Source organism: Ahaetulla prasina, chromosome 7 (genome assembly GCF_028640845.1).
Source record: "Ahaetulla prasina isolate Xishuangbanna chromosome 7, ASM2864084v1, whole genome shotgun sequence".
Classification (NCBI taxonomy): Eukaryota; Metazoa; Chordata; class Lepidosauria; order Squamata; family Colubridae; genus Ahaetulla; species Ahaetulla prasina.
In genome coordinates this window covers 96,360,860-96,379,395 of record NC_080545.1, presented here as the reverse complement: position 1 = coordinate 96,379,395, position 18,536 = coordinate 96,360,860, and the positions used below count along the sequence as shown (strand labels likewise).

Below are 18,536 nucleotides of genomic sequence, written 5' to 3'. Positions count from 1 at the left end.
TGAGGTAGTGGGATCCTGAAGTCAATTTTAATTGCTCTCTTCTGTTTTATAGCTCTTGAGAGACGCTTTGTTAAGCTTCCAAAGAGTGTGTTAGCCACAAATTAGAGAGAGACAAACAGACAGACGAAAGGGAAGGGAAGGAAGGAAAAAAAGAAAGGAAAGAAAGAAAGAGAAAAAGAAAGAAAGAAGCTGTGACTGATTAGATAGATTCTGTCTCATTAATAGGACAGTGGTGGAGGCCTTAAACCTGCTATTTACAAGATAGGAAAGGAAAGGAAAGGAAAGGAAAGGAAGGACAGAAGTAAGAAAGAAAGAAATGCTGTGACTGATTAGATAGAGGGATTCTGTCTCATTAACAGGGCAGTGATGGAAACCCTTAAAATAAACCTGCTATTTGCAAGATCAAATAAAGCATAGCAATCGATGCTTACGAATTTTTGCCTGGATGGTAAAATGTCCCGTCTTCTTTTCCACAGCTTTATCCCCCTACGAGGAAGAGTCAAGGCCTCGTGGTTCATCATCCAAGGCTGCCATTCCTCCCCCGATGTACGATGAGCCCGAGAGACCTCGTTCCCCAACCGGGCCCAGCAATTCCTTCCTTGCAAACATGGGGTGAGAGCTTGGGAGGTTTCCTGAAGATGCTGCCACTTAGGGGGTGCAGTAACGAAAAGCATGAGGAGTGGAGGCTATTTTGAGAGCTTGGGTTCTCCATATGTGTTCACATCAGGGCGGTTGTGTGAAGTTAAAAGTTCGGAAAGGTTTTCTGCGAAGAGTGGCTTGGCCTGCTGCTATCCAAGGCAGTGTCTCGGACAAGAGATTGGATCTAAGAGATCCCTAGGCTTGCTGATGCAACTAGCGCTGCTCTCAAGCCGTTAAAATATGGTTAGTTAGTTCATAGCAGCGGTGAAATCCAATTTTTTTTTACTACCGGTTCTTTGGCCGTGGTGTGGCTTGGTGGGCGTGGCAGGAGAAGGCTACTGCAAAATCTCCATTCCCACCCCACTCTGGGGCCAGCCAGAGATGGTATTTGCCAGTTCTCCAAACTACTCAAAATTTCCGCTACCGGTTCTCCCGAACCTATCAGAACCTGCTGGATATCACCTCTGGTTCACAGGTATATTTTCCTTTAGTCTTTTAGCCCTCATTTCACTTGAGATCATGGCTAACTCTGGAGGAAGCACACATAGCGGCTGCTGAGCCCAGAGATGAAAATTGCATCCGGGCTGTTGAGGAGGAGGAAAGTGAGAATGGCAACAAAATGAAGAGATTTTAAACATTTTAAACCAAAGATTAGCCTTGTTTTCCTTCTTTAAAGAAGGAAAAGGTCCCAAAAGGGGAACTAGAATAGAATAACAGAGTTGGAAGGGACCTTGGAGGTCATCTAATCCAACTCCCTGCTTAGGCAGGAAACTACACCACTTCAGACAAATGTTTATCCAACACGTTAAAAACATCCAGTGTTGGAGCATTCACAACTTCTGCAGGCAAGTCGTTCCACATACTAATTGTTCTAACTGTCAGGAAATTTCTCCTTAGTTCTAGGTTGCTTCTCTCCTTGATTAGTTTCCACCCATTGCTTCTTGTTCTACCCTCAGGTGCTTTGGAGAACAGCCCGACTCCCTCTTCTTTGTGGCAGCCCCGGAGATATTGGAACACTGCTATCATGTCTCCCCTAGTCCTTCTTTTCATCAAACTAGACACACCCAGTTCCTGCAACTGTTCTTCATAGGTTTTAGCCTCCAGTCCCCTAATCATCTTTGTTGCTCTTCTCTACACTCTTTCTAGAGTTTCAACATCCTTTTTACATCGTGGCGACCAAAACTGAATGCAGTATTCCAAGTGTGGCCTTCCCAAGGCCTTATAAAGTGGTATTCACCTTTCACGTGATCTTGATTCTATCCCTCTGTTTATGCAGCCTAGAACTGTGTTGGCTTTTCTGGCAGCTGCTGCACACGGGTGGCTCATATTTAAATGGTTGTCCATTTAAGGATCACACGAACTAGGAACCCTGCAACCATCATAAATACAAGTCAGTTGCCAAGCCGCTGGATTTTGATCACGTGACCACGGGGGTGTTGCAACAGTTTTAAAAACAGTCATAAGTCACTTCTTTCCGTGCCGCTGTAAGTTGGAACAGACTCTAGAATAACCTAATTGGAAGGGACCTTGGAGGTCTTCTAGTCCAACCCTCTGGTCAAAGCAGGACACCATATACAATTGCAAACACATATTTGTCCAATCTCTTCTTAAAAACCTCCAGTGTCGGAGCACCCACAACTTCTAGAGGCAAGCTGATTAATTGTTCTCACTGTCAGGAAGTTTCTCCTTAGTTCTAAGTTGCTTCTCTCCTTGATTAGTTTCCACCCTTTGCTTCTTGTCCTGCCTTCAGGTGCTTTGGAGAATAGCTTGACTCCCTCTTCTTTGTGGCAGCCCCGGAGATATTGGAACACTGCTATCATGTCTCCCCTAGTCCTTCTTTTCATCAAACTAGACACACCCAGTTCCTGCAACTGTTCTTCATAGGTTTTAGCCTCCAGTCCCCTAATCATCTTTGTTGCTCTTCTCTACACTCTTTCTAGAGTTTCAACATCCTTTTTACATCGTGGCGACCAAAACTGAATGCAGTATTCCAAGTGTGGCCTTCCCAAGGCCTTATAAAGTGGTATTCACCTTTCACGTGATCTTGATTCTATCCCTCTGTTTATGCAGCCTAGAACTGTGTTGGCTTTTCTGGCAGCTGCTGCACACGGGTGGCTCATATTTAAATGGTTGTCCATTTAAGGATCACACGAACTAGGAACCCTGCAACCATCATAAATACAAGTCAGTTGCCAAGCCGCTGGATTTTGATCACGTGACCACGGGGGTGTTGCAACAGTTTTAAAAACAGTCATAAGTCACTTCTTTCCGTGCCGCTGTAAGTTGGAACAGACTCTAGAATAACCTAATTGGAAGGGACCTTGGAGGTCTTCTAGTCCAACCCTCTGGTCAAAGCAGGACACCATATACAATTGCAAACACATATTTGTCCAATCTCTTCTTAAAAACCTCCAGTGTCGGAGCACCCACAACTTCTAGAGGCAAGCTGATTAATTGTTCTCACTGTCAGGAAGTTTCTCCTTAGTTCTAAGTTGCTTCTCTCCTTGATTAGTTTCCACCCTTTGCTTCTTGTCCTGCCTTCAGGTGCTTTGGAGAATAGCTTGACTCCCTCTTCTTTGTGGCAGCCCCTGAGATATTGGAACACTGCTATCATGTCTCCCCTGGTCCTTCTTTTCCAGCCAATTCCAGCAACTGTTTTTCATATGTTTTAGCCTCCAGTCCCCTCATCATTTTTGTTGCTCTTCTTTGCACTCTTTCCAGAGCCTCAACATTTATTTATTTTTTTACATCGTGGAGAGCAAAACTGGATGCTGTATTCCAAATGTGGCCTTACCAAGGCATTATAAATTGGTATTAACTAGTATATTGTGAAGTGCAGAAAACACAAAAAACACCAGTATAGGAAAGGAAGAATACATGTGAGAAGGAACTAGGTGTCCTTCACAACAACAAATTAAACATGACTCAGCAGTGTTTCTACTGCTAAACACTTAATTAATCGGGCTCCAGCACGAGTTCGAACGCTTGGAAGAATAAACTTTTAGTCCTAGTGACCGACTCAGATTGGGAGTCTGCAGTCTTAGGAGAGGCACGATGTTGTAAGCAAGATGATGATGATTATTATTATTATTATTATTTAATTTTTATACCGCCCTTCTCCCGAAGGACTCAGGGCGGTGAACAGGCAAATAAAATAATACAATATATTACAATAAAACACATTTTAAAAAACTTATTCAAAATAGCCTAAATTTAAAATACCATACAAAATATAAAAAAATTAACCCCAATAAAATCCATATTTAAAAACCCTATTTAAGCCAGTCCTGCTCGAAAGAAAATATATGTCTTCAGCTCGCGGCAAAAGGTCCGGAGGTCAGGAAGTTGTCGAAGTCCTGGGGGAAGCTCGTTCCAGAGGGTAGGTGCGCCCACAGAGAAGGCTCTCCCCCTGGGGATCGCCAGCCTACACTGTTTGGCTGACGGCACCCTGAGGAGACCCTCTCTATGGGAGCGCACCAGGCGGTGGGAGGCATGTGGTAACAGAAGGCGGTCCCGAAGATATCCCGGTCCTATGCCATGGAGCGCTTTAAAGGTGGTAACCAACACCTTGAAGTGCACTCGGAAAACCACAGGTAGACAGTGCAGCCTGCGCAGGATCGGTGTTAAATAGGAGCCACGAGTGGCTCCCTCTATCACCCGCGCGGCCGCATTCTGAACCAACTGTAGTCTCCGGGTGCACCTCAAGGGGAACCCCATGTAGAGAGCATTGCAGTAGTCCAGGCGAGAAGTGACGAGGGCGTGAGTGACCGTGCATAAGGCATCCCGGTCTAGAAATAATAACAGTAATGGGGAAAAAAAGTTAAAACAAGGAAAATCAACAGCCTCATTAATGATGTTAGTTTCCATCCATTAAATCAGGGGTCAGCAACCTGCAGCTCTGGAGCCGCATGCGGCTCTTTCATCCCTCTGCTGCGGCTCCCTATCACCGGTCAGCTCCACAATTGATAGGGCTTTTGGTTAGGACAGGTAGAAGAAAAAGGAGGCCATGCTAAGAGGAGACTCTGGTGGGGGAACCGGACTTCCGGTCGGCTTCAAAATTGAACGGGGGCTTCCGGTTAGGACTTTTGTGGCTCTTTGAGTGTTTTAAGGTTGCCGACCCCTGCATGAAATGAACTGTTGAAAGTCAGGGACTAGCTGCCTTTTAGAGAACCATCCAACGCTCCCCCCCGTGACTTGATTTCCCCACACCTGATGGGTCAGCTCATTCTCCCTTCTGTCTCCAGAGGCACGGTGGCGCACAAGATCATGCAGAAATACGGCTTCAGAGAAGGCCAGGGTCTGGGGAAACACGAGCAGGGTCTGAGCACCGCCCTGTCGGTAGAGAAAACCAGCAAGCGCGGGGGCAAAATCATCATTGGAGACGCTGCTGATAAAGGTAAGTTAGGGAGTCCTTGTGGGTTGAAGTTGGGGGTGTCCAAGGTCACCTTTTACTACAGTGTCTCCAAGGAATGTGGTTGCTATAGGGATAAAGGTGCAGAGCGCTGGACCAATCTTCGTCATTTAGTCATTAAAGGCTCCATCATTTTGCTTTAAATTCGCCTTGTGTCCACTTGTAATGGGTTTAAGCAAGCTTGATCTACTGAAGCCTTTTTTGTAAATTGTGTTAATTGAAAGTTTGGTCCTTGAGTGAGGTTATCCTTTTCCCTCCGGTCACTCTGGAAGCAATACTGTACTTTTCGGAGTATAAGACACATTTCCCCCCCCTAAAAGTGGGTGAAAATTGTGGTGCATCTTACACATCGAATGTTGCCCACCTGTCGTGTCCCACTCCTCCGCTGACGGCCGGGTTGGGGAAGTCCGTATCAGGCGTGCCTCTGCAGCTCTGCCAAAGTCCTAGCAAAGTTCTCAAGGCAGGCAGGAGACCAGGAAGTGACTTCAGCAATCCAAGGTAGACTTTGCCTGACTCAGAGAATGTCAGAAAGCAGATCCTTTATATAGGCCATGGGGTGTGGCTCCATGACTCAGCACTTATCCAGGCCTGCCCCTCCCTTCCTTTTGCTGACGCCGCCTATCAATTCTCCTGAAGCAAGGATCTCTCCAGGCTCCAGCTGTTGGCAATTCACATTCCTCAGGCTCACATGCTGTGTGGGAGGGGGAGGGGTCTAGTTGCTCCGTTTGCCTGGGCATGGAGCCAGGGCTGGGGGCTGGAGGCACGTCAGGCCCTTCGTCTTGTTCGGCCTGTCTGGGCATGGTGCCAGGGCTGGGGGCTGGAGGCATGCCAGGACATTCCTCAGTGTTCGGCAGGAGATAAGAGGGACCCGGCTGCGGGGAAAGCGAGCGAGACACACCACCCCCCTCCAGCCATTTTCAGCCTTCGCACATTGCATTTTTTGCCTCCGAAAGCCCCATTATAGACCTGTTCCAGGCTGCGGGGATCGCCACAGCACACCACTGCCGATTGCTGCCTCCACGCATCATGTTTTCGGCCTCTGCATGCCCCGTTTTTGGCCTCTGTGTCGCATTTTCAGTTGGTTCCAGGTAACGGAGATTGGTGGCGATGGTGATCCCCAACCCCTGGAACCGGCCAAAAATGCGACATGCGGAGGCCGAAACGGGGCATGCGGAGGCTAAAAATGAGATGCATGGAGGCCAAAAACATAACGCACAGAGGCAGTGATTGGCGGCAATGTGCTGTGGTGATACCCTCAGCCTCGAATGGGTGTAAAACAGAGTGTGCAAAGTTCAAAAATGTGATGAGCGGAGGCCAAAAACGTGACGCGCAGAGGCAGCGATGGGCTCTGGTGATCCCCACAGCCTGGAACAGCTGATTGGCGCTATTTCAGGAGGTTGATCCAACCACCAATCAGTTGTTCATGCTAAATGTAGGCTGAAGCTAACCAGGCTGTTTGCTGCAAGGACACTAGCCTAGTCAATAGATGCAGGTGGGCAGAGGCAGGATTTTTTTTTTCTTGTTTTCCTCCCCAAAAATTAATGCGGGTCTTATACTCCGGAGCATCTTATATTCCAAAAAATATGGTAAATTTTTTTGGCTTGACAATCCAGAAGGCTGCTAGCTTCGCCATGTGGAAAGAAAGTTTAGTGCCTGACAAGAGGACAACAGCAGTAAAATTGGGGTGCGATTCCCTCCTTCCTTTAAACCCATGAGCAATTTCCTTCCACAATTCCTGCTTTTATGGAAGGAGGAAGCCTCCACTCAGGAACCCTGGTTATTTACGATGGCTTTTCAGGGCTGCTAAGCTCCAACATCTGCTAATCGGGTTATACAATTTCAACTTGATGTCTCAAATCATATATTTCCCCAACTCTGAAGGACATCAGGGATTACCAGAAACAGCTGAGTTTTTTTTTTCATCTGTATTCTGCCCTGCATTAAGTGCTGTTACGTGCTGATATTAACTCCCTGGAAAGGAATAAAATGCAGATAGTTCATTGTCGAAAAGATGTTACATGAGGTTTTTAAAATAATTGCCATCGTAGTTAAATACAACAAGATTTGTGCAGACTTACCCTTTTAAATAAATCGAACAGCAAAGACAGTACTTACTTCAGTGTGCACACATTGCACAAAATTGGTTTTAGAATGTCTTCATCTTTATAAATAATCTACGAATCTAGCAATTTGTGCTCAATATTTCTTTGGACACAGATCAGCCTTTGATAATCTAGTACTCTACAGTGTTTATCAATCGTAGTGACTTTTTAAGATGCGTGGACTTCAACTCCCAGAATTCCCCTGCCAGCCTGCTGGCGAGGGAAATTATGGGAGCTGAAGTCCACGCATCTTAAATAATACTACATTTAATGTAAAACCATTACCGCTTTCTGTTTTTTTCTTTTTTTCCTCTTTGGGACAGGAGATCCATCGAAGAAATCGGATTCAAACCCTTTAACAGAAATACTGAAATGTCCAACCAAAGTTGTCTTATTGCGGGTAAGTTGTTTGATTGATCAGCCATCCTGAATTGCTGATTTTCAAGGTTTGGGTTGGCATTAAGCCTAGAGATTTTTAAGAAGAGATTGGACAGTCTGAAATGGTATAGGGCAGGGGTCTGCAAACTTGGCTCTTTTAAGACTTGTGGACTTCAACTCCCAGCAAAGCTGGTTGAGAAACTCTGGGAGTTGAAGTCCACAAGTCTTAAAAGAGCCAAGTTTGCAGACCCCTGATATAGGGCAGGGGTGTCAAACTCCCATTTCATTGAGGGCCGCATCAGGATTGTGTTTGACCTCGGAGGACCAGGGGACGTGGCCGGGTTGGGCGTGGCCAGCTCGATGTCACTTGTGGTGGCTAAGTGCTAAAGCAGGACTTCTCTGAGATCCTCCCTCACTCTCATAATCTTCCTTCCTTCCTTTTCTTCTTTCCCTTCTCTCTTCATTCTCCTGTCGTGTCTGCGCCCCCCGAGCCGGGCCTCCTGCCAGAAAGTGACTTGGAAAGTGAGGGGGAAGGGCCGTCAGGACTTACCTGGGAGCACCGGCTTCCCTGGCTCAGCTCTAGGAGCCAGAGGCAGGCCAGGTGGAAGAGATAACGAGGCCTCCGTCCCCTGACTCTTCTCCCCCCCCGCCACGCCTTCAGACCCAGCTGATGGCAATCAGGCCTGGCTGGACCCTAGGTTTCGTAGGCAGGAGAGGCGGGAACAACAGAAACAAGAGTAGGGCAGGCCTAGGAAGTGCTGAGTCATGGAGCCACACCCCACAGGATATAAAAGCAGCAAGAGCTGCTGTGCCTCTTCGTAGCAGGCAAATCAACTGATTAACTAAGAGCTGAAGTTTGTTCCTGGGTGACTCATTGGCGTCGAGAGAGATAAACAGAGACACTTGGCAGACGCTCGCTATTCTGCTGCCAGAGCTGATAGTGCTGGCTAATTAAGCCATCGCTCGGACGGAGGCGAAGGAGGACAGAACATCTCCTTTCTTCTTCCTTCCCATCTTCCCTTCTTTTTCTTTTTCCTCTTTCTCCTTTCCCGTTCCTTCTTGAACGCTCAAATGCAAAAGGGGAAACATTTCTCCTTTTGTTTTGTTTTTATTATCTTTTGATAGCTCTCTGCCAGTGAAAATGGAGCCCGGATTTTCACTGGCAGAGGGCTGCAGGAAGCCGTTGTGGCCAAAAATGCCCCCTCCCCCCGTTCCGTGCTCCATTTTCACTGGCAGATGCACTGTGAGCCGGTCCTTTGCTGTTTCCAGGTTGGCCCCATGGGCCGGATCTAAGCACCCTGTGGGTCGCATCCGCCCCGCGGGCCTTGAGTTTGATACCCCTGGTATAGGGTTTCCTGCTTGAGCAGAGGGTTGGACTAGAAGTCTGCCAAGGTCCCTTTAAAAAAGATAAAGGTTCCCCTCGCACATATGTGCTAGTCATTCCGGACTCCCTAGGGGGCGGTGCTCATCTCCCTTTCAAAGCCGAAGAGCCAGCGCTGTCCGAAGACGTCTCCGTGGTCATGTGGCCGGCATGACTCAACGCCAAAGGCGCACGGAACGTTGTTCCCTTCCCACCAAAGGTGGTCCCTATTTTTCTACTTGCATTTTTTACGTGCTTTCGAACTGTTAGGTTGGCAGAAGCTTTTTATTTTATTTATTTATTTACATTTATATCCCGCCCTTCTCCGAAGACTCAGGGCGGCTTACAGTGTGTAAGGCAATAGTCTCATTCTATTTGTATATTTACAAAGTCAACTTATTGCCCCCCCAACAATCTGGGTCCTCATTTTACCTACCTTATAAAGGATGGAAGACTGAGTCAACCTTGGGCCCGGTGGGATTCGAGCCTGCAGTAATTGCAGGCTGCTGTGTTTTAATAACAGGCTATAACAGAAGCTGGGACAAGTAACGGGAGCTCACCCCGTTACGCGGCACTAGGGAACTGCCGACCTTTTGACCGACAAGCTCAGCGTCTTAGTCACTAAGCCACCGCGTCCCCCCAAGTTCCCTTCCTACTCTGTTATTCTGTTATTTTTAGTTGCGATTAGCTGGACAAAGTGACATTAAAATGATCAGAAAGATAAAAAGGACATGACTGCGGATGATGGCAAATATGTATATTTATTCTCTGAAGCTCCCAAGAGTCTTTCTGATTTCAGCGGAATAGAAATGCGTTTAGTAACTAGACATTAGTGAGGAAAAAAAATCTCCCCGCATTTAAAGGAAAACTTTTTTTCAGTCCAGGAGTAAAGAAACAAAATTCGCATTTCAAACGTAGAGTCTGTTGTTGTTGTTGTTGTTGTTGTTGCTGCAGAATATGGTTGGAGCTGGGGAGGTTGACGAAGACCTTGAAGGCGAAACGAAAGAAGAATGTGAAAAATATGGCAAAGTTGGGAAGTGTGTGATTTTTGAGGTACTGATTGAATTTTTAAAAAAAAAACAGATTTAAAATACCATCATCCTCTTTTAACAACCCCATAATCCTTTGCGGAGTAGAGTCTGGGCAACTGAATGGAACTGAGTGTTTACTGGCCAGATGCCCTTCCTGTCGCCAGTGCAGAGTTTTTTTCCAGCAGATACATTCTTAGTGGGCCTAGAGAGAGAAATACCTGTCTCTACCTACCTAGGATCGAACTCACAACCTCCTGATCGTGAGGCGAGAGCACCACCTCTAGGCCATTCCAGATTTAAAATATATACATGCCAAAAATACATTTAAAAGCAGTTCTTTGATGGCAGATTACAAAAATTGGACATACGGCTTGGAAAGAGGAAATCCCTAGAAATAGATTCCAAGATAGCACACCTGCATACAGCTTTATTTTTTTATTATTTATTTTTTCCTACGGCCACCTCTCCTGACATGTTTCTGCTGCTTTTGGAGAACATAATAGGGGGTGAACGAACTTGGCATCCAGTTCATGGAGAAACAGAACTGCCAACCTTATGCAGAACAGCAGACGGGCAGAATTAACCTGGATGATGTAGCCTTGAAGATAATCCTGCCTCTGCAATTTTCAGTATTTGCATCACCCTACTGGCTTTTATCTCAACTGATGATCCCCCTGATGAGGATTAACTGTCCATCATGACTGCTCAGGAAGCAGAATGGGACAATTCGCGGGTTAATTCAATTTAATGATTTAAAGTAAATTTGAAGAAATTAAATTTTTATCCTTCGCATTTCATTTTGTCCCTCTTTTGGCATTCTCTCTTTAATGATTCTATTCCCTCCATTTCTTCGCTATTACTGTAACTCTTGGGACGAGTTGTCCCATGGCTACCGTATTTTCCCCAAAAGTAAGACCCAGCCGAAAATAAGTCCTAGCATGATTTTTCAAGATGCTCATAAAATAAGCCCTATCCCAAAAATAAGCCCCAGTTAAGATTGTAAGCCAGACGGATGCATTTACCGAATTTCTCTGAAAATAAGACTTAACCTGAAAATAAGCCCTAATGCATCCTTTAGAGCAAAAATTAATATAAGACCCAGAATTATTTTAGGGGAAATATGGTAGTTGGCTGTGATGAGTTGGCTACAGTGAATTGGCCGTGGCAAATGGACTGCAGTGAGAGTTGTCCTAGACCTTCAGGAATAACACACACACACAAAAAGCTGTTTTCTCAAAAGTCTAGAGAAGTGTTTTTTCATACTTGCCAACTTTAAGGTGAGTAAACTTCAATTCCCAGAATTTTTTTCAGCCAGCATGCTGGGAGAAGTCCACTCCTCTCAAAGTCACCAAATTTGAAAAACACTGCTCTAGAGCTGCATCGTTCTATATTTATACTCGTATTGTAAAGGCCCTGATCTTTGCTGTTTTTTGATTCAGATTCCTGGCGCTCCTGACGATGAAGCCGTGAGAATATTTTTGGAATTCGAAAGAGTAGAATCTGCAATTAAAGGTAAAGAATCACGTGATCACTACTTCCCTGTAAATTTCAGAAGTGGTACCTGTAATTCTTGACTTAACAGTTCATTTAGTCCAGAGGTCTCCAACCTTGGTCCCTTTAAGACTTGCGGACTTCAACTCCCAGAGTACCTCAGCCAGCTTTGCTGGCTGAGGAACTCTGGGAGTTGAAGTCCGCAAGTCTTAAAGGGACCAGGTTGGAGACCCCTGATTTAGTCAACCATTCAAAGTTACAGCAGCACTGAAAAAGTGACTTACGACGGTTTTTCACAGTTACGACCTTTGCAGTTACGATCCCATGATCAAAATTCAGATGCTTGACAACTGGTTCACACTTAATGACCATTGTAATATCCCGGGGTCATGTGATCCTCTTTTGCGACCTTCTGACCAGCAAAGCCAAATGAGGAAGCCCGATTCACTTAACTGGGTTACTAACTTATCAGCCGCAGTGATTCACTTAACAACTGTGGCAAGAAAGTTTGTAACATGGGACAAAACTCATTTTAACAAATGTCTCACTTTTATCAACAGAAATTTCTGGCTCAATTGCAGTCATACGTAGAGGACCACCTGTATTTGATTGCACAAATGGGAGCGGAGATGGATATTCACCCACTGCTTTTGTATAGGAAACCCCAATTGTAGCTAGTTTCTATCTTTTGCTCTGATAAGCTGCCTTGCGTCTCCTCCCATCCCGTCAGCCAAATGTTCACGTTTCATCCTTCCTTATACTTCGGTTGTCCTCGACTTTGGGACCAGAATGTCCATCGTAAATCGTGTCGGTCTTAAGTCAAATCATATCTTAACTTTACAAGTATTTTCATGGCAGTGGTTAAGCGATTCCCCAAAGGGTGTTATTTTTCCAGAAATTGGCAAAGAAAAAAGAAAAAGGGGCTCACACGTTGCAATCGTGTGACTGCAGGAGACTACAGTCAGTCAAAAAACGTGAGCCCATTGCCCCAGGATTGCGATGATCAAGACCACCGGGGTAGAATAGTAATCACAAATCCAGTACAGATCATAAGTCACTTTTTCTGAGGCATCGTAACTTTGAACTGTTGTTAAACGAACAGTTGTAAGTTGAGGATTACCTGTAAATGTTGTCATAGTTCATGGCAGCTGCAGGAACTCTCTGTTCTTAAACACCCCCCATTGTGGTCCGCCAGCAGCCTGGAGCTGGTGGCAGAGTCAGACTGAGGAAGCTGGGGAGGACTATGGGCCAGTCCTAGAGTCTAGAGAAGGCTCGGATGAGGGCTCTGCATCGGAGGCAGAGAGGGGGCCAGGGCCATCTGGGAGTTATATGCAGACTCCAGAGTCGGACATCAGAGAGGCAGAGGAACAGGGGGTGCCTGTTCCCAGTGCGCGCATGCACAGAACTGCCAGAAGGCAAGAACAGTTAAAACAAAAGGGACGACTCGGGAGTAAGGCTTGGAGATCATTGGCCCCTCCCATAAGACATAAAGGAAAAGCAAAGGCTCGTGGGCCTTTGCAGGAAGCAACATTGTGGATGGTGTCAGTTTGTAGTTTGAAGCTCCGTTTTTGATTCTATGTTTCCGTGTAGCCTTGCAAAGAATTGCCAATTCGGTCTTTGGCAGTGTGTCAAAGAAGATAAAGGTGGGTGTTTATCAACCTTATCCGAAGGACTGTGGCAGACTTCTGTTGGACTATTTATAAACTCTTGGTGATTCAGCACGTGCTATGAATGACCGGAATTCACAGCCGTTAAAATAAGAAAAGGGGATTTTGGGACTAATTGTGTGCTTTTTACTATATCAGGAAGTCTAGGTCAGAACACCCCCCCAATGTTTCTCAATCTTGGCAGTTTTCAGATGGGTGGACTTTAACTCCCAGCTGGAGAATTCTGGGAGTTGAAGTCCACCCGTCTTAAAAGTGGCTACAGGTGAGAAAAAATGGCCTGCTGGGGAATCCTGGGAGTTGAAGTCCACCCATCTGAAAGCTGCCAAGGTTGAGAAACACCATGTTACCCTATTTTGACCTAGTTGGGTATTCTGCTTACCATAATTTAAAAACTGTAACTCAGTTGGGCCCTATCTTCTCATTTCTTACCCGGGAATGTGGCTAATGTTCCTGTTTTCCCTGGGTTTCAGCGGTGGTTGACCTGAATGGAAGATACTTCGGAGGACGAGTGGTGAAAGCCTGTTTCTACAACCTGGACAAATTCCGAGTCTTGGACCTTGCGGAACAAGTTTGATTTCCTTTTGTCAAACCGGGACACACATCACCATCTGGCGATCTCACAAGTTTTCAGCTGCATGTGGAGAGTAGAGGAAAGAGACGACGTGACGTCTTTTCTAGCAAGCTGGAACTAATCCTCGAATGGCCTTTACTTATTCCTTGTGATGGACAGATTTTTATTTGTATTTTTATTGTAGTATAAAATTCCTTAAAGATGCCTGGTTTATTTTATTGTTTTGAGATTCCAGCCTTTGTCTCTTGTCTATTCCACAACCCTCTTCTGGTTTGCTGATGGTAAATCTGGATATCTTCCTGGGGTTTTTTTTCTTTCGCATCCTGTGCTTTGATTTCCTCTCTCGGCGTCCGATTTAATGACAAACCATGATTTTCTTGGTAACTATGGTTTGCCATTAAACCAGTAGAGAAAGTGCAATTTGTCGCTAAATCAGAAGTGGTAGAAGACATTGAAAATACCGAAGACAGGAAAGACAGCTTGTTCAGTTAGCCCTAAATCACAATGTGGTGTTTTGTGCGAACCTGTTCAGATGTGGTAGCATTTGGTTGTGTGTGAGGTAAGGGGCAAGCTAACGAACTAGATTTAAAACTAGATTCTGGATAGGCCAATGGTCCATCTTGGTGTAAAACAGCGGTTCTCAACCTGTGGGTCGCGACCCCGTTGCAAGTCGAAGAATCGCTCTCCAATGGTTGACTCCACAAGCCAGCTGCAGGCTCTTCAGATCGCTAGCCGAATTCGGCTTCAGGCGCGATGAATTAAAAAAGAGAGAAATCTTTGCTCTGATGTCTCCCTCTCAAGCCAGCTGCAATCGCTCCCAATCGGTAGCCTAATCTGGCTTCAGGCGCGATAAACTTAATAGGGGAGGAGTCTCCGCTTTAATGCCTCCGTCCTCAAGGCAATCGCAAGCAGTTCAAATCGCTAGCCAATACGGCTTCAGGCGCGATAAATGAAAAAAAAAACAGTTTGCCGCTTTTTTCCCCTTCTGTGGCTGCTGAGGCGCACTGAGATCGCTGCCTATCACCGCGGTATGGTTGGGGATCGCCACATTGTGGGGAATTGTATTAAAGGGGTCGCAGCATTATAAAGTTGAGAACCATTGGTGTAGAAGGTAAGCCCTTATGTTCTTTGAGCCCCTGAAATAATTGAATCGTAGGACAGGAACGGGAGCTTGGAGGTCTTTTACTCCAACCTCCAGGAGGTAGGAGACTTTATACAGGGGTCTCCAACCTTGTCAACTTTAAGACTTGTGGACTTCAACTTTGCTGGCTGAGGAACTCTGGGAGTTGAAGTCCACAAGTCTTAAAATTGACAAGGTTGGAGACCCCTGCTTTAAACCATCTCAGACAAATGGTTATCCAGGCTTTTCTTGAAAACCCCCAGCGATGGAGCACCCACAACTGCAGGAGGGAAAGCTGTTCCATTGGTTAATTGTTCTCACCGTCAAGAAATTTCTCCTTATTTCCAGGTTGGATCTTCCTCTGACCAGCTTCCACATATTGCTTCTTGTCCTACCCTCAAGTGACCCAGACCCAAGTAGATAGTAGGAAACTCAGTGAAAAAACAAATTTTATTCGAACAGCTGAGAATTACTTCATTCTCAGCGTAGTTCAGCTAAACTAAAGCAAATTCCTCCCAACACAAATTCCTCAGTCCTATCGCAAACCTTGGTCCAATTAGGCAAACTGCCAAAGGCCTTTCTTGGCAAACGTTCAGAAGTCACCGATACAAAAATAAATGCAAGACGACGAAGCTATCAGCATTGTTTTCCAGCAAAGCCCAAACGCCATTGCTGGTCATTTTTAAGCCTTATAGGAGGGGCCAATCATCACTTGACTTTACTCCCGAGTCGTCCTCTTTGCTTGAGCTGCTCTTGCCTTCGGGCAGCTCTTCTCATGCGTGCATTAGGAACAGGCTCCTCCTGTTCCTCTGCCTACTATCACTACTATCAGTCTCGAGGCTCTGGAGTCCGCACTCCCCGATGGCCTTGGCCCCACCTCAGCCTCTGACGCAGAACCCTCATCCGTGCTTTCCCCAGCCTCCAGGACTGGCCCACAATCTTCCTCAGCCTCATCGCTGTCCGACTCGGCTGCCAGCTCCGCAGGCTGCTGACGGACCACAACAGGAGAATCAATCTGTCGTCCTCTTTCCTGTGACAGCCCTTCAAATATTGAAAGATGCTATCGGGTCTCCTCTAAGCCCTCTATTATTACACTTTGCTGTTCGTTATTAGCCTCCAGAGCCCAAGGCTTGAAGGTTCAAGAGACACTGTGTTCCCCAAAAATAAGAGGATTTTTCTTGCTATGCATTAGAAATAATAAAAAAAAACCCTTTTTAATTTTTTCAAAAAATGGACTTAACGTTGTCTCTTTTATCGCTACCCTTCATATCCAGGAATTAATCACAAGGTATTGCATTCTGCACTGATTTCTTGATTCATCTTTGTTTTTTCTCCTTTTGTGATTGCGCCCTAGGGTTTAACTTTAACTTTAACTTTAGGGTTTAACAACAGCTGCCTGCAATTATTGCAGGTTCAAGTCCCGCCAGGCCCAAGGTTGACTCAGCCTTCCATCCTTTATAAGGTAGGTAAAATGAGGACCCAGATTGTTGGGGGCAATAAAAGTTGACTTTGTATATAATATACAAATGGAGGAAGACTGTTGCTAACATAGTGTAAGCCGCCCTGAGTCTTCGGAGAAGGGCGGGGTATAAATGTAAATAATAATTAATAATAATAACTTTCTTTGGGTCTGCAACCACCTATTTTTTTTAATTTTTTTTTTATTTGAATTTATATCCCGCCCTTCTCCGAAGACTCAGGGCGGCTTACACTGTGTCAAGCAATAGTCTTCATCCATTTGTATATTATATACAAAGTCAACTTTTATTGCCCCCAACAATCTGGGTCCTCATTTTACCTACCTTATAAAGGATGGAAGGCTGAGTCAACCTTGGGCCTGGTGGGGCTTGAACTTGCAGTAATTGCAAGCAGCTGTGTTAATAACAGACAGACTTAGTCTGCTGAGCCACCAGAGGCCCTATTCATTCTAAAAGTCAACATTTGTTGTTGTTTTTAAAGGAGACTAATATATTTTACGTTAAATGTGTATGTCGCCTTTCAGGAGATCAAAATGCCAACAGAATCATTCTTCGTCGTAGAAGCCCTGTGAAGTTAACCAGGTTCGGAAATAGCGACTGGTTCCAATGGAAAACGCCTCGAGTTTCCAAAATGACAGATGCATTTGAATCTGGTTCTCTCCCGTTCTGGTGTAGCATCTTCACTACTTCACAGTACAGGAGTCCTCGACTTACAACTGTTCAGTTAGTGCATTCAAAGTTACAACGGCAATGAAAAGTGTCTTATGCCCATTTTATGTATACTGAGAGCATATGCACCAAGAAAAATTCCTTGTGTGTCCAATCACACTTGGCCAATAAAAATTCTATTCTATTCTATTTTCAGTTAAGTATTTGCAGCATCCCCATGGTCATGTGATCAGATTTCAAATGCTTGGCAACTGTTTCATGCTTACGACCTTCGCTGTGTCCCGAGGTCATGTAATTGCCTTTTGCGACCTGACAAGGCAAAGACAATGAGGAAGCGAGATTCGCTTAACAACCGGGTTGCTAATTGAACCACTGCAGTGATTCACTGAACAACTGTGGCAAAAAAAAAAGGTCGTAAAATGAGGCAAAACTCTCACTTAAGGAATGTCTCAGTTAACGTAAATTTTGGGCTCAGTTGTGGTCGTAACTTGAGGACTACCTGTATATCAGGCTTTAAATATGGGAAAGAAGCGTCTGCCGTCTTTATTAGTTTGAGCTAACATGGGCTAACATTGACAGTAATGAGCAAAGCATCATAAAGCTGAATGCCCCTCCCCCCAATTCTGAATTTTAAGGACTGTTCTCACAATGCAATTATCTGAAAGGTGCACCAAAAATGTGAATTGTAAATATATATATATATATATTTTCTGAGGTTTTCACGGGTGTTTGTATGTAGGTCTTTGGTTGTTTGGGTTTTCTCCCGTGTAAAATTGGAAGTGTCTTGGCGACGTTTCGACGAAGTCTCATTCGTCATCTTCAGGCTTCAGCTTTGTGCTTCTGGGAGCAATGTGTGATCAACAGCAATGCAGCTCACCAGCTCAAATCCTCCTGCAACACAGACTAAACTGAGCACAACCAAGCCCCCACCCAAACAGGACACACCCCCAGCCAATCAGAGCACAGCCAAGCTCCCACCCAATCAGTTCAAACCCCCACTGGCAGTTAAAAGGAAGAAACAGCTGCGATCACACATTGCTCCCAGAAGCACAAAGCTTAAGCCAGAAGATGACGAATGAGACTTCGTCGAATCCAACAAGAGACATATCTCTGGCGATAAAAGCAGATTCTGTACTTGGTTGAACTCCTTAGAAAATATTTTTTTTGTCCAATGACATCACGTTATCTCTTAATGTGTGACACCCATAAGGCAGGCTAAAAGGTAAAGGTAAAGGTTCCCCTCACACATATGTGCTAGTCGTTGCTGACTCTAGGGGGCGGTGCTCATCTCCGTTTCAAAGCCGAAGAGCCAGCGCTGTCCGAAGATGTCTCCGTGGTCATGTGGCCAGCATGACTCAATGCCAAAGGCGCACGGAACGCTGTTCCCTTCCCACCAAAGGCGGTCCCTATTTTTTCTACTTGCATTTTTTTATGTGCTTTCGAACTGCTAGGTTGGCAAAAGCTGGGACAAATTACGGGAGCTCACCCTGTTATGCAGCACTAGGGATTCGAACCGCTGAACTGCCGACCTTTTGATCGACAAGCTCAGCATCTTAGCCACTAAGCAACCACAGTTAAGTCGGCCTCAAGATAGTCAACTACATTTGCAGCCTGGGTTG

At 45.4% G+C, this 18,536-nt stretch overlaps 1 protein-coding gene across 3 annotated transcripts in view; it reads left to right on the top strand.

The window, feature by feature from the left end:
* RBM17 (RNA binding motif protein 17) overlaps positions 1 to 13,854 on the top strand; it is a 29,641-nt gene extending 15,787 nt beyond the window's left edge. For 2 of the 3 annotated variants that reach the window (XM_058190854.1, XM_058190852.1), the window contains exons 7-12: positions 477 to 612; positions 4,884 to 5,035; positions 7,476 to 7,552; positions 9,845 to 9,943; positions 11,361 to 11,433; positions 13,550 to 13,854. In XM_058190854.1, coding sequence (XP_058046837.1) covers positions 477 to 612; positions 4,884 to 5,035; positions 7,476 to 7,552; positions 9,845 to 9,943; positions 11,361 to 11,433; positions 13,550 to 13,653 — 641 coding nt within the window. In that variant the 3' untranslated portion in view covers positions 13,654 to 13,854. The remainder of the gene's footprint in view (positions 1 to 476; positions 613 to 4,883; positions 5,036 to 7,475; positions 7,553 to 9,844; positions 9,944 to 11,360; positions 11,434 to 13,549) is intronic. The other variant, XM_058190853.1, reaches the window with a different exon arrangement.
* The last annotated feature ends 4,682 nt before the right edge of the window (positions 13,855 to 18,536 follow it).